The sequence below is a fragment of the Mycteria americana genome, chromosome 7 (assembly GCF_035582795.1).
Source record: "Mycteria americana isolate JAX WOST 10 ecotype Jacksonville Zoo and Gardens chromosome 7, USCA_MyAme_1.0, whole genome shotgun sequence".
NCBI classification, from domain to species: Eukaryota; Metazoa; Chordata; class Aves; order Ciconiiformes; family Ciconiidae; genus Mycteria; species Mycteria americana.
Genome location: NC_134371.1, coordinates 19,600,020 through 19,614,390, shown reverse-complemented (window position 1 = coordinate 19,614,390; position 14,371 = coordinate 19,600,020). Strand labels below are relative to the sequence as shown.

At 38.9% G+C, this 14,371-nt stretch overlaps 1 protein-coding gene across 1 annotated transcript in view; it reads left to right on the top strand.

Annotated features, from left to right (window-relative positions):
- COL4A3 (collagen type IV alpha 3 chain) overlaps positions 1-9,127 on the top strand; it is a 66,964-nt gene extending 57,837 nt beyond the window's left edge. Inside the window, exons 44-53 of the mRNA XM_075509123.1 lie at positions 328-458; positions 929-1,001; positions 2,330-2,401; positions 2,523-2,642; positions 3,688-3,786; positions 4,413-4,625; positions 5,869-6,046; positions 7,083-7,197; positions 8,514-8,686; positions 8,961-9,127. Of these exons, the coding sequence (XP_075365238.1) occupies positions 328-458; positions 929-1,001; positions 2,330-2,401; positions 2,523-2,642; positions 3,688-3,786; positions 4,413-4,625; positions 5,869-6,046; positions 7,083-7,197; positions 8,514-8,686; positions 8,961-9,045 (1,259 nt within the window). The 3' untranslated portion in view covers positions 9,046-9,127. The remainder of the gene's footprint in view (positions 1-327; positions 459-928; positions 1,002-2,329; positions 2,402-2,522; positions 2,643-3,687; positions 3,787-4,412; positions 4,626-5,868; positions 6,047-7,082; positions 7,198-8,513; positions 8,687-8,960) is intronic.
- Positions 9,128-14,371: the final 5,244 nt, after the last annotated feature.

The window sequence follows — 14,371 nt, the reverse complement described above, 5'->3', positions numbered from 1 at the left end:
TGTGGTCTGTAGGGCAGCTGAGATCCAGCTTTAAAGCAGTGAGATAGCATGGGTGTGATTACAGGCATAACTACAGCTCAAGAATATTTAAAAAAAAAAAGTAGTGCTATAGAGTACTGCAAGAACTCAGCTCTGATCTCAGATTAAATTAGCAGGCTAGGAAAAATGAGTTGATTTTTTAGAAAAATTGATGTATTTCCTTGGGAATCACTGAGGTGATAGACATGAATACCATTATAGAGTCATTGAATGTTGTACTGCATTGTACGTAATGTATGTGAAATGTTGTTGGTAGTAGTCTTTTCTTACTCTGATGTTTCTGTACAGGTGCTCCTGGTTTTCCAGGGCTTCCTGGTCTTCCCACTCCCAGCATGAAAGGAAGTAAAGGTGTTAGAGGGGCAGATGGCATACCAGGGCCAACAGGCCCAGCCGGCAACATTGGTCCTCCTGGTCCAAAAGTCAGTGAAAGGAATATTGCTTGTTTTTTACTCCATTGTTAATTTTGCTCTTACCATGAAAATAACATCCAGGACAATTAAAAAACCAAACAAACAAACAAAAAACCCACCAGAACAACGACAAAAAAAACCCCCACCCAAAACAAAACAAAAAAACCCCACATCCTCAAAAAAACCCCCTTGTAATAGAGGAAAGATACTAAAATGGATATGAAAAGCAGTTTTTATGAACTTAAGTGGACCAAAAAGAAATTATTGTGAATTTCTGGCATGTCATTTCCTTGGCCAATTACAGAATAATATTAACAATTATATGATTATTTCTAACGTGCTCACAAATGGAACAGATAATTCTAGTTGTAGCACATTCTGTGAACATAAAGCTTTGAATATTCTGAACAAAAAGAAAATGTACTTCATTGCATGCAGATGCTGCTTCCTGTTTATTATTTGTGTTCCCTGATTTGCAGGGAATAGAAGGTCGATCAGGTTATCCTGGTGCTAGAGGGAACCCTGGATATCTTGGATTCCCAGGTGTAAAAGGTATTGGTATATTTATTACATACACTTCTGTGTGCCAAATACAATCATTTACATGTTGCATTATAATAGTATGTGTGTAATAGTACCAGGTGTCGTCGCAGAGACATGAGGCTTTTCCATCAAAGGCAGGGTGTAGGTCAGCTATAAATGAAAGCGTTCACTGAGAGAGCATTTTCTTTGAGTTAGATGCTATGGGTATGTCCAAACTAATGTTGAAGTGAGGAAGGTCTGAAATTTCAATGGCCTCCATTCCAGGCAAATTCAAAACAAGTTTATCCTTAGTGACTAATAATGTGTAAGGACTTTGGGACTGAGTCTGCTAATTAGAAATGCCACACCACTGCTAGAAGATGTGACTTTCTGGCAACCTCTTTGCTATAGAACTCAAGAGCATTTAATCATAAGTACAACACAGAGCACTGGGTCCTCTCTTTGCTGTAAGAATAGTCCCAATTATAATCTAATCTACCAGTTTATCAGCAAACTGTTAAATGTATTGGCTTCATTAATTTCATATTCCTGAGGGTTAGTTGGATAAGTAGCTGGCTAAAAATCCTTTTAATTTAGACATTTTTCTAGTGATTTAAATCTGATACAGGTCTGCATTATTCCAGTATTCTCATTTTTTAAATTGCATGGTTTACAGTGACACAACATTGGCATTACCTGTTTAACCTACTGGTTTGTGTTCCATGCTAATTGTTGTGTATTTTAATTTTTTTCCAATTTGAAAAGTCACTGTACAGACAGTAATTACACTTTCTTAAGTAAAAAGCTCTAATTTCATGGCATAGTCAAATCTCCTGACTTGATGATAAAAATACTTTATTATTATTTTTTTTTTTTATTTCCAGCAGGGCTGTGGAGAGTAATCTGGATGTAACCTCATATTTTGCAAAGTGAAAAGAATTGCTTATTAAGTTTCAAAAACGGGAAAAACTATACAACCCTCCCAACAGCCATCAGCATAACTGACAGTAGGGTTTAAAGGGAGTTGAACTGCACAGCATCACTGAAGGCAGCACTTGACCTGCAAACTCAGTGACAAAAACACGTAAGATAAAAAGGACATAGTCTGAAGTTGAGATTTTAAGCTTGGTTTATGGGACCAGCCATTATATGAAGATAGGCATGGAAACATGTTATAAACTGACTGCACTTGGCCTATAGATTATACAGATATGTAGAGTCTGCTCTCGCATTTTAAATGAGTCTACAGGCTGTGTAACTCTTAGGAAAGGTTGCATGGACTCTTAAATAAGCCTCTGAAACTCTAACTGTTTTGACATTTTGAACCAGACAGACATATCTCCAATCTTCTGTTTTAGGAGAAAAGGGTAATCAAGGACCCCCTGGACCACAAGGTGCAGAAGGGCCAAGGGGACCAAAGGGCCAGCAAGGTAACCAACCCTTCTCATTCTAATACCAGTTGACTTAGCTTGATCTGTTTGTTTTGTTTTGTAGTTTGCTTGCTTGCTTTTCATATAAAGCAATAGCTCTTCACTATCTTTTTGCTGCTAGGTCCACCTGGAGTCCCTGAGAGAATATTCTCTGTCCCAGGAAGCAAGGGTCCTCCTGGACTGCCAGGAATCCCAGGAACACCAGGTGATCAAGGAATTCAAGGGATTCCTGGTCTACAAGGTGCTTCATATTTTTATCTCTGTACATGTTTGTGTGTGCTGCTTAGTGGAACATTTTGGTTTGGTGGGAAAACATGCTTCTGCATAGCGAATTGACATGTCTTTAAAAATACCTCTCCATACTTAAAAATAGCTCTCTGTACCTTGTTAACAACCTTGTATTTATAACCTGTCCCATTCCATCTGCCCTCCACCCTCACAGTCAGAGAGTAAGTTTCTCCTTCAACATAAGCCTAAGCAAAATAATGGAATAAGAAGTAAACTTGGATCAAAACATGCACCATTTTCATACAACCAGAACCATGCTCAGGATGTTTATTTGGGGGGGGGAAGCTACCACTTGTAATAGAAGTACTCTAGATGTGCTACTAAGTAATTTGTCTGTTATAGTCTGGGGGCGGGAAGGGAAAGGAGAGGCTGGCTACTGCTCCATTGGCACTAGAAGTGAAGCCTGCCACGGCTGTGAGGAATGGGGAAGCAAGGAGCAGGTAGGATGTGCAGCAGGTACTTGGCCACCCTTCTCAATACAACAGCTTTCCACCCCAGGAGGGAGCTCCTGAGGGGGGCAGGCTTGCCAGAAGGCATGCACCACTCAGGAATGACAGTTGCCTCCAGCATAACAAAGCAGGCACTAAAGAACGGTACTTTTACACTTTCCTTAAAGTTGTTTTACAAAGGAGCTGCATTATTTATAGCATTACAAACCGTGACCAAGATGATTATGGCCTGTTACTATATTTTTGAAATATTTCTATTGTATGACACAGGCTAAAAGAAAAAGCTCTTTACTTTGGTTTCTGTAAACGTTTCTTATAAGAATAATATTTTTCTGCAATGCATTCAATATTTTCTTGGAATCTTCCTGACAGGAAATGTGGTGACAGTAACACTATAGACAGTCTCAAAACTTAGTAAATTCATGCTGATGTTTTTATTCTAACGCAGCTACATTTATGTGGGGATTTTAACTTTATTCATTAACAGTTATTAAAATCTAGAATAACTACTGCTATATTATTCTGGTTTTTTTCTTGATTGCAATTTAGGACCTAAAGGAGTAAAAGGTCTACCAGGAAGTTTTGGTCATCCAGGTCAACCAGGACTGCCTGGTCCAAAAGGAGACAGGGGATTTCCAGGACAAAGAGGTACAGGAAAGCAGACATCTCTGTTTGATTGCTACTACTGAATTTACAGATAAACTGTATTCCTGATTTCTGTAAATGAATTTACAGATAAACTGTATTCCTCATTTCTGTAAATCCTTCCTCTTGCATGTATTGAGATTCTGTAACATTTGCAGTAGATTTAGGGCCACAAGCACATGTAAGCACATTCTTAGCTTTTAACAGATGAATGTTCACAACTGAAATAATTTACAAAAATATGCCTTGACTGTGCTCCCCTGTTATTAATCACATTTACTTATCCATTTGAAATCCCTAGGTACCAGTGTGCCTTTATATGATATCAAAATGGAACTAAATATTTTTATTTAGTCACCATAAAATGTTTTTACTTTACAACTTTTTTGGTAAAAATCGCCATGGTTCTTTAAAATATCTCACTATTCCATGAAACTATGCAATGTAAAGCTACCTGAGCTAGGTCTGAAGGAGTTAATACATCTAGCAACAAATACTACCAATTTTCAAGATGTATCTTCTGATTGGTAATTTTTTTGTTAGTTTTCAAGTGGTTCCACTAATTTAAATGAAGTAAAAATTCAAACAAAATTATAATAATTGCAGTCATATTTCTTTCCCCTCCACAGGACAACCTGGACTGATTGGCTTTCCAGGTCTACAGGGGTTACCTGGATCACCAGGTACTATCATTGCTGGTGCAACAAGAAGAGGTTTTATCTTTACCCGGCATAGTCAATCAACAAAGATTCCTTCATGCCCACATGGGACATCGCAGATCTATGTTGGCTATTCACTGCTTTTTGTACAAGGAAATGAACGAGCACATGGACAAGATCTTGGTACTGTATTGGTAAAAATTTTCAGACAATTTTCTTTAGAGCCCACTAATTCTAAGTTGTCTTCATGAAATGAAACTCACAGTAGGTGTCCAAGATGAACATTGGTTTCAACCGTCAGTCTCTGGGGCGGTCTGCTGCTCTGAGTCAATTCAGGAATCATGGCTTGAAAGACACCTTTCTTTCCTGCACTCCAATATTCTCTTTTGCCTAGACATTCCCTAGATATTTTTGAGGAGGAATTCAGTTACTTTTGGATAGATATCGAGTATAAATGTCCGCAACATCTGCACAGGGCTGACAGTAACAACACGGGGTCTGAGAGAGAATCTTGCTTTGTTGGAGACCAAATGGGATGCTTTAGGGTGTCAAAAATGGCACTGGAAGCTTTTGTTTAAGCAGCTGAATCAAGCAGCTGGTTTCAGCTGAGACAGAGTTAATTTTCTTCGTAGCGGCTGGTATGGGGCTATGTTTTGGATTTGTGCTGAGGACAGTGTTGATAATACAGAGATGTTTTAGTTGCTGCTGTACTAGTCAAGGACTTTTCAGCTTCCCGTGCTCTGCCAGGTGCAGAAGAAGATGGGAGGGGACACAGCCAGGATAGTTGATCCAAACTGACCAAAGGGCTACTCCATACCACATGACGTCATGCTCAGTATATAAAGCTGGGGAAGAAGAAGGAAGGGGGGACATTGGAGTGATGGCGTTTGTCTTCCCAAGTAACCGTTACGCGTGATGGAGCCCTGCTTTCCTGGAGATGGCTGAACACCTGCCTGACCCTGGGAAGTAGTGAATGAATTCCTTGCTTTGCTTTGCTTGCGTGCGCGGCTTTTGCTTTCCCTATTAAACTGTTTTTATCTCAACCCTCAAGTTTTCTTACTTTTGCTCTTCCGATTCTCTCCCCCATCCCACCGAGGGGGAGTGAGCGAGCGGCTGCGTGGTGCTGAGTTGCCGGCTGGGGCTAAACCACGACACCTGCCCACTGTGCCAAGGACCAATACCATTCAACAAGATACTATTATTTTAACAGATTTTGTTCTTAGCCCTTATTTTTTATATACATATTTTTATATATACCATAAGCATTTTGCTTTTGTATAATTCCACTGTACAGACACTTCTCTCCATAGTTACCAACTGTTTTAATTCTCACTATAGTAGATGGATGCCATCATGTGTCTCTTCTGTTGGCTACACTAAATATAATCTCCTATTTGTCACAAAACTCTCCTCTTTTGCCTTTTAGGAACAGCTGGTAGCTGCTTGCAGAGATTTACCACCATGCCATTCTTATTCTGTAACACCAATGATGTTTGTAGTTTTGCTTCTCGCAATGACTATTCATACTGGCTGTCAGCTGCAGCAGTAATGCCAGTAGACATGGCACCGATTTCTGGCAGGGCACTAGAGCCCCATATAAGCAGGTAAGAGTGTAAAAAGGTTTAGCTTTTCTGGCCTGGAACCACAAAGACATCGTAAATTGTTTTGAATGGCAAATCTTAGGCAAAGACCTGCCCATCTCAGCCAGTACAAGCACTGTTTTTAACCACCTGATTTTTGATTACTCGCCTGAATATGTCTGATATTCAGTGATACTCTATGAAAAGTTAGATTAAAGCTAGGGTCCCACCACAGGGCTTAATCTGCATAGCTGCTGAGAAGATGGCACACAGTCTTACTGATTGCAGTGATTTTTAAAAAAAAAATATTGTTGTGTATATTGGAGGCACACTAAAATGAAACAGACAGCTTCATTATTTGGAATACAGTACAAATCAAGTTCTGCTTTCAATTATGTGTGATACATTTACAGTAGTTGGGTGAAGAATATTGTAAATCGGGGCTGAAGGTTCTCTGCTATGAAACACCCTTGTGCAAATGTGGCCCTTTCTAATTGCTTTAGAACAGCTGAGAAGGATGAAGAGCATCTTAAGAGGAAAAGCTGTAAAAGCATGTAAGACCAAGAGTAGCAAAATGAAAGATGGGAAGGCAAGCTTTGCACTCTGTCTTCTAGCCTGCCCTACCCAGTTGTTGCAATCTAGTAGCTCAGCTTCGTAGTTCCTTCATTTAGGAAATAAAGATTACTTTTTCTAATCTTAGCAACTAAAGGTACAGAACTTTGATCTAAACCATAACAACATAAAGTAGTGAGCACATGAAGAAGGTAAAATTTAGCTTGTTACTTCAATAAAGGCAAAATTAGGAAGCTCAAATGTTCTGCGATTAATTCCCATCTCTTACCAATTGTTGTCTGGTGTTACTAGTAGAGATTGCAAAGCAAGGTATTTGGGTTACCTTCAATTTACTTATCTCCTCATTAAACAGAGAAAACCTATGCGAGTTGTAACATTTATAGTAAGCCCTGCCATTAGGTAGCTACTATCCCAGGAATACCACTTTTGTCTGCTTACATGTTTTCCCTCATATCTGCACTGAACTCATGTGTGTGTTTTCTTACAGGTGTGCTGTCTGTGAAGGAGCTGCAATGGTAATAGCAGTTCACAGCCAAACAACTGTAGTTCCTGCATGTCCAGACAGCTGGATATCTCTCTGGAAGGGTTTTTCTTTTGTTATGGTAAGGATATAAAGACTTTAATTATTAATTTTATGTCCTGTCACTTTCTCTGGCATCGTCATCTGCTCATAGCTCATTTGTTCCTTAATAGTTGTTAAATTATTTTTTTTTCCTTTGCCAAGAAGTAAACAATAATTCTATTAACTCTTACTTAATGCCAGAAGCATAGGAACAACTGTTCTGATCTGTCCTCAAAAACAGGTGGCAGGAGGAAAAGGGGAAAAGATGAAAGGAGAACCATAGGATTTTAGTCTGACAAAAATAACTGCATGCTCTCATTTTCATGTGTCATGCTAAGATCTAGGAAACAGGTTTGGGGAGTGGAGTGGTTAAACCAGTCCTGAACGCAAATACACAGAAATAACTGACCTGCTTCCATGCCAGGCAGTTCTTTTATAAATCGGATCTTGAGGCTGAACTCCACAGAAAGCTAAAATCAAAATAAATGCAGTACACTGTCTACAAAAGACTGCCTCAGCAATTTTGATGCGGTAACGAGTGAAGAAAGTTCATAATGTGTCTGCAAGGTGAGAACTGAGTATTGGAATAAGAGTTTATCTATACTAGGGGATGTAGCGCTTCATCTCACAGGCATGGATAACAAAGATGTCATAGGGATGACATCTGAGGGTAAATGAGGGTAAAAGACAGAATTAAAAAAAACTCTTTTTTGCATGATGTAAAGTACTTTTAGGTCTAGTGTGAAAATTGTTGTCTCTCCTGGGATTTGGCCCTAAGTAATAATAACAATAATCTTGGAAAAGAATGAGAATTTTTGCAGCATCTGGTTAAAATCACTTGCTTGTTTCCAACATCAGCAAATGTAAATGGTATCTTCTAGCCAATTTTCTACTGTCATAAATTATTTTAGAGCTATTTCTACAAGCATTTACCAACATCAGAGAAGGAAAATGCCTTCTTTGCTTTTTGTGTTTGGAGAAGCAATCAATGCAACAAAAAATATGAACACACACAAAATAGGGGATTTGGCTTATTTGTAATTCAGTTACTGTAGTCCTCAACTGGACAGAAGCCAGCTACTTTCTGGTCTTTGTACTGGTTACAGTTTCATGCCTTTTCATGGAGCAGAAAAAGGCCTTTGCAGGGACTTAAGAAATGCCATAACTGCGCTTGCATTTTCATAAGGCTTCTGTGCTTAGTTATAAGTTTATAAAACTAATCTGTGTTCATTTTATTTTGTCCAAGATATACCACAGAACATATGGTATGTTTTAGAAGGAGGTTTTTTTTTTTTGCGTTCAGTTTACTAAAAGCTGATGGACAAATTCTGATAAAAAATGTGTTGGTGGTTACAGTATACAAGTGCCGGCTCAGAAGCTTCTGGCCAAGCATTGGCATCTCCTGGATCTTGTTTGGAAGAATTTCGAGCCATCCCATTCATAGAGTGCCATGGCAGGGGCACGTGCAACTACTACACAAATTCCTACAGCTTCTGGTTGGCATCGTTAAATCCAAGAAGAATGTTCAGGTAAACTGTACTTCCCTGCATCCATACACATAGCATCCATGCTGCAAGTGCCCAAGGAGACAATAACTGCCTGCATAACATGTGGGGGCTCCCCTAGTAATTCCCCTCAGTTTAGATATCCCCCTTTGTTAGGTTTTGGGTCATTCTGTAGCACAAAGATGCCTCAGGTGAGCCAAGAATTTCAGTGTTGTTGTCCATAATTCCATATACAAAGTTTCATCATCTCTCCCTGTTTTTTAAAGAAAAAAGTAAATGTTTGTTTTCTTTCTTTTAGGAAACCTCTGCCACAGACTTTGAAAGCAGGAGAACTAGAAAACATCATCAGCCGTTGTCAGGTCTGCATGAAAAGACCAGTCTAAACAGTGGCCACTCTTGATGGAACATGAAACTCTGGTTTTATTACAAAGAATTGCCTAATGCTGAAGAGCTATATTTTATTAAAGTCCAACTGCATCTGGAAAGAAAATTATAAATTGCTGGTGCAGCACTGTGGTGAGGTAGGGCAACAGTTTGACTTTTGTCTTTGGCAAATGACAAAGCACTTTGTTGGAGAAAGCTTGTTATGGCAGTCTGCAGGGGCTTCTGCTGAACTATGTCATTTCTAAGCTGCATCTTCATGATAAAACTATGGCGTTACCAGATCTTTAATGAAAGATGTTATTGCTGCCTTGTGTCATGTGCTTTTCAAACTGCAAGACAAACTAAATGCTCTAATACCAGCTTACATATGTTCAGTGTTCAAAGTGGATATAACTTAAGATGAAAATCTGGCACTTATGAGAGATAGGGTTCAACAGGAAATATTTTCAGTGCACTTTTAAATACATAATGATTCATTTAGGGTTGTTTTGGTTTGGTTTTCTTGTCTAATAAACAAGTATCTCCCCACTTACTTCACCTTTCCTCTGGCTGGCAAACAGGAATACAATCTTTTTTGTATCACTGCAATAATAATGGTTCTTGACTAGCCAGAAAGGGAGCTATGCCACGCACTGGGCAGAGAGTACAGTGGTGACATGCACTAGCTGTGTTCTGCAGAGTGACTTTGGCTAAGGGCTGACTAATTGAAAGTCTTGGATAGTTTTCATTAGATTCCATGGCTTTTGACACAGATCATGAGATCTTTTAAATTCTTCGAACGTTGACACTATTGGACCTCTATTATGATCACATGCTTTTGTCCCTGCTGAAGAACAACTATTTAGCATATCATCATTTGGGATTTTGATGGAATTAACAATTACTGTATGGCTCAAGGGCTCCCATGGTATTATCAGCTTATCACATACCCATCAGGATGTGATCTCTTTCTATTTTATTTTTAATAGATAGCAAAAATTACAATATTCACATTTTATAATATTCCATATTTAAATATTTATCACAAATATTTAAATACAGAATATAATTTATCACATATTTCTGCAAATGAAACCATTTATTCCATCCAGTTAAATGTATGCATCCAAAATTTTTTAAAAAGACTGATATTTACATTGTACCATCTGAGCACTGAGCACTTATACAAGAGAATCCAACTGTAAGTGAACATAAATACTTGAAAAGCACTTTCATTTACTCATATAACTTATATAAAATTGTAGCTCTGAGGGTTTTTTTTAATATTTATAACATTGCACTTGCAAGGCTATTTAAAATTGTAATGTTAACATTTAAAATGTTAATATTTTTTTAATACTTGCACAATCTATCAGAATTCCAGTATTTAGTGTTATAGAAGAATCCTAATTCATCTGAATAGTTCTGTAAATGCATCATTTTAAATGTAGGGTCTAGCAATTCATTGAAATAACCAAGATTTCTCATTTAGACCTTTTTTTAAGCCAGTGAAATTTTATATTGTTTCTGTTAAAATACTTGCATTGTGTTTGTCTGACTGAATTTTCAGTGTCAACCTAACTAAGAAAAAGTTTCATCTATGTTTCATGCCAGTATCTTCTGATGGAGCTAACATGAAGATACCATTTACATGAACCAACTGGATATTTTTAAATTAGTGTTTGCTTGAACAGTCATAGTACTTCTGTTTGCAAGGTATAATTGTGAATTTGCAGGTTTTTATGAAGAATCTCTGTGCAGATGCACTACTGATAAGAACGTATTAATGTCAAGTTAATATTTAGTCTTCCATTTGAACCAGGTTTGGGGATGGGAAGTGTTTTCCTTAAAACAATCACATAGTAGATTTTTCCATAAACTCTGAAGTTTGCTTTAAATACTCAAAGATAAAATCCACACCTGTTGCTTGTTAGGTTGTTGGGGTTTTGTGGGGTTTTTTTTCCATTAAGGCTCATTACAGTCACCCAAAGGCATTGTATATTGTATACAATTGATGACTGTGAAGACCCTCATGTAAAATTGCTAGTAAAATGCAGAATGTAAACACCTTAGGTTCAAGTCTGCCGGAAATAGTCAGTAGAGGATAACATGTAAGGAGAAGGGAATGGGTTGTGGTTTTAAAGTCCAAAGGTAAGTTACAAAGAGTTATGTCTCACAGTATAGCACATAACTGGAAGTTATGCCTTGTTCCCAGTTTTGGATTCCACTGCTCACTTACTGTGTGGCCTTCAACAAGTTACTAAAAAAAGATTTTCATAAACAGCTTTAGATTTTGAGTGCTCAAACTCAGTCTTTTTCAAAAGCATGAAACACAACTGCAGGGATACATATGTTCATCAGTCCCAGCATAATACAAGCTGGACACTGAAAATCAAAGAAAAACTTGAAAAAAAGTTGATCTTAATGTCTCTCTGCAGATGCAGATCACTTTACTTCCCTACTGCTAATGATTGTTGTGAGGATTAGTTAACTCATGTCTGTAAATGCTTTGAGAGCCTTAACTGGAAAGTGCTGAAGAGGTGCAAGGTATTAATATATCGTACTGAAAGAATGGAAGCATGAGAAATCAGAAGTAATGAGTAAATGGGGGGGGAGGGGAAAGCAAACCTTCTGCTAAATACAGCCAAATAAAAATATTTTGACTAAATAAAAGACCCATTTCACTTGGTTTTTTGTTCTTCGCAGTGCTAATGATCTTTTCTACTACCTATGCATAATATTATTTACCAAAAAAACCCCAAAAACCTGTCACCTGATTAAAAGACAGTAGGTGGAGTTTGACCTCAGAAAGATGGTTGCTCTCTCCTACTTGGACTACACTAGAAGTCTAGCACTTCAGTGTAGATACCCAAGCTGGATGTCTGCATGCTGTCTTTCTTCCTAGACATATTTCTACATAGGATACTGTGATGGGCTGGTGACAGACACTGGCGTCAATCTGGAACAACTCAGCCATGTTCTTCTCTTCTATTTTCTGCTGGATTCAAATGCATGAAGCACAGGTGCGTGATAAGTTGCTGTTGACAGAAATAGTAGGAGAGAAAGGGTTGTGATGACACAGAGGAAAAACTAGGATGATGAAGGCAGCTGGCTGATGGGGCCCCAAGCAGACCAGCAGCCCCAAAGTGAGGCACTGCATCCAAGCTCCATCCCGGGCCTTGCCTGAGCTCTGCTGTAGGGAGGCTTGTGCCCAGCCCTCTCCCCTGCTGCTCCCACCTTCTTCACTTGTCTTTGACCTGGCATCTGACTTGTCACCTTGCATTTGCCTGATGGCTGCTGGATGGTCAACAGAACCTTTTGCTGTCACTGGCCCAGCTCTGTGTTGCTGTGCCCAGCATGGTGGGACTGTGCCCTTGTTGGAGAGATCACTGTCCTTCCTAGGCTGGGGTTGTCTTCCTCTGTGGAAGGAAGCCATTCTTGCAGCTTGCTGACAGTCACAATTTGCTTAGGGAACCACTGTAACTCCAGGTTCAAGAAAGGAAAGGACAGGCCACCAAAGAAGCCAAAACCTATAAAAACTAGAAAAGAGTAGGACTTGTAGGGTTTCCTCAAACAGAAGACAGTACCCAGAGGTATTCTGTAAGTGCACACAGACAGACAAACATGCAGATTGTGTGCAGCAGAAAGAAAAGGACACACCTAAAATTTTTATCAAGATTTCAGTGTGAAAATAAGGAAGACATATCTGAAAAATCAAACTGATAGAACAGGGTTGTATGCAACATTCTTAAGGATGGCCTTTTAAATCACGGAACAAGAAAATCAAGGATATCTGCAGAAAGATCTGAAAACTGTTGAAGAAAATTATTTGTGCTAGGACTTCTACACAATGAAAAAATAGGAAAGAGCATCCTGAAAGCGATGAGGGTACAGCCTGATGCCATTCTTTTTGAGATCTGACAGAATACATGGGGCCTGGACAGGCTGACGTAGTCATGATCTACTAGTGGTAATTCATGACGTGATATTACACTAGAAATCACCACGAGGGCTCTTCTGGAGAATTTCCTGTGGCTTAGAAGAACCCAGGTGACTAGTCTGTGGCTGCTTTTATTGTGTGACCACTCAATTTATGAACAGCAATCATATATTCAATGGAATAAAAACAAAATAGTTAAATAATTGATCTCAACATAAACATATATGGGGAATCATGGGAGAAGGACCATATTTCTAGTGTGCTTCAAGAACCAGTTTTACACTTTTTATAGATTTTTTTTTTTTTTAAAGACTAAATCCCTATTGATAGTTTGTAAATCTTAGAGCCTGGAGAAGTGGTAAAACTAAACTGAGGAGGACTATCCTACAGAATGGTGGGGATTGCCTGGTAAGATGTGCTCAGGCCAACAATTTGTGTTTCAAGGAGGCCAAATGTAAGATCATATATCTAAAGGCAAATCATGCATAATTCTCAATGTTACACAACTTTTATTTTTATCTAGCGAGAGATCGTATTTCAGACCACTTGCCTTTGTAAAACAGTGCTGTTGGTATTTGTAAAGAACTGAATTAGCAAGTCGTGGGCCTTGGATCAATATACACTTCAGTACTTCTGGCATGGCTACTCATTTTGACCTCCAAAACATTATTGTGACCATAAATCAAAACATAGGGAAAGCTCAGAGGCTACTTTTCTCTCTTTGAAAAAATTATCTGCTGTATATAACAGCATTTTTCATTTTATTTTTCGGTATGGAATTGGAAAATTTAGTTACCCACACCACAAGGAAACAGCTGCTCTTGGGCAGCCCATGCTGTGAGCGAGAGCCAGTTTCAGGAAGGGTCACCTAACAGGGCCCTTGGAAGTGTTTTACCGACATCCAGGAGATGGTGCTCTGCCGGTCAGAATTGATGTGCAAGCTGGGTTTAAGTGGGACGGGAAATGGATGGCTCTGTCAACCACATCTGCTGACAAATTTTATGTAATGCTAATGGGGTGGTGATTGACATAGAAAAGACACTGTGTAACAGGACAGCCTTTGTGAAGTTTACCAGCTGGTAAGATGTGAAGCTTAACTAGCAGCTGGGTTTTTTGAAGTGTGCAGTTGCTTTTGAGTGGTAGCTAGGCAACTACCTGTCTTTCAGAAAACGTGCCCTGAAGCGACTGGCCTTTTGCCCTTGCACATGAGGGTGGTGTGCCAGGTTCATCTCACAGAGCCAGATTTTCCACCCACTTAACACATAATTAGATCTTCAGTTTCCATATTACAACAGTACGTTAATCCACCAGAGCACAAAAGATAGAAGCAGAGAGTGTGAGTGTTCCACACGAAGCTCTGCTGCTCAACAGCCAACACTTAAAGAGATGGACGGGTTGCAAGGAGT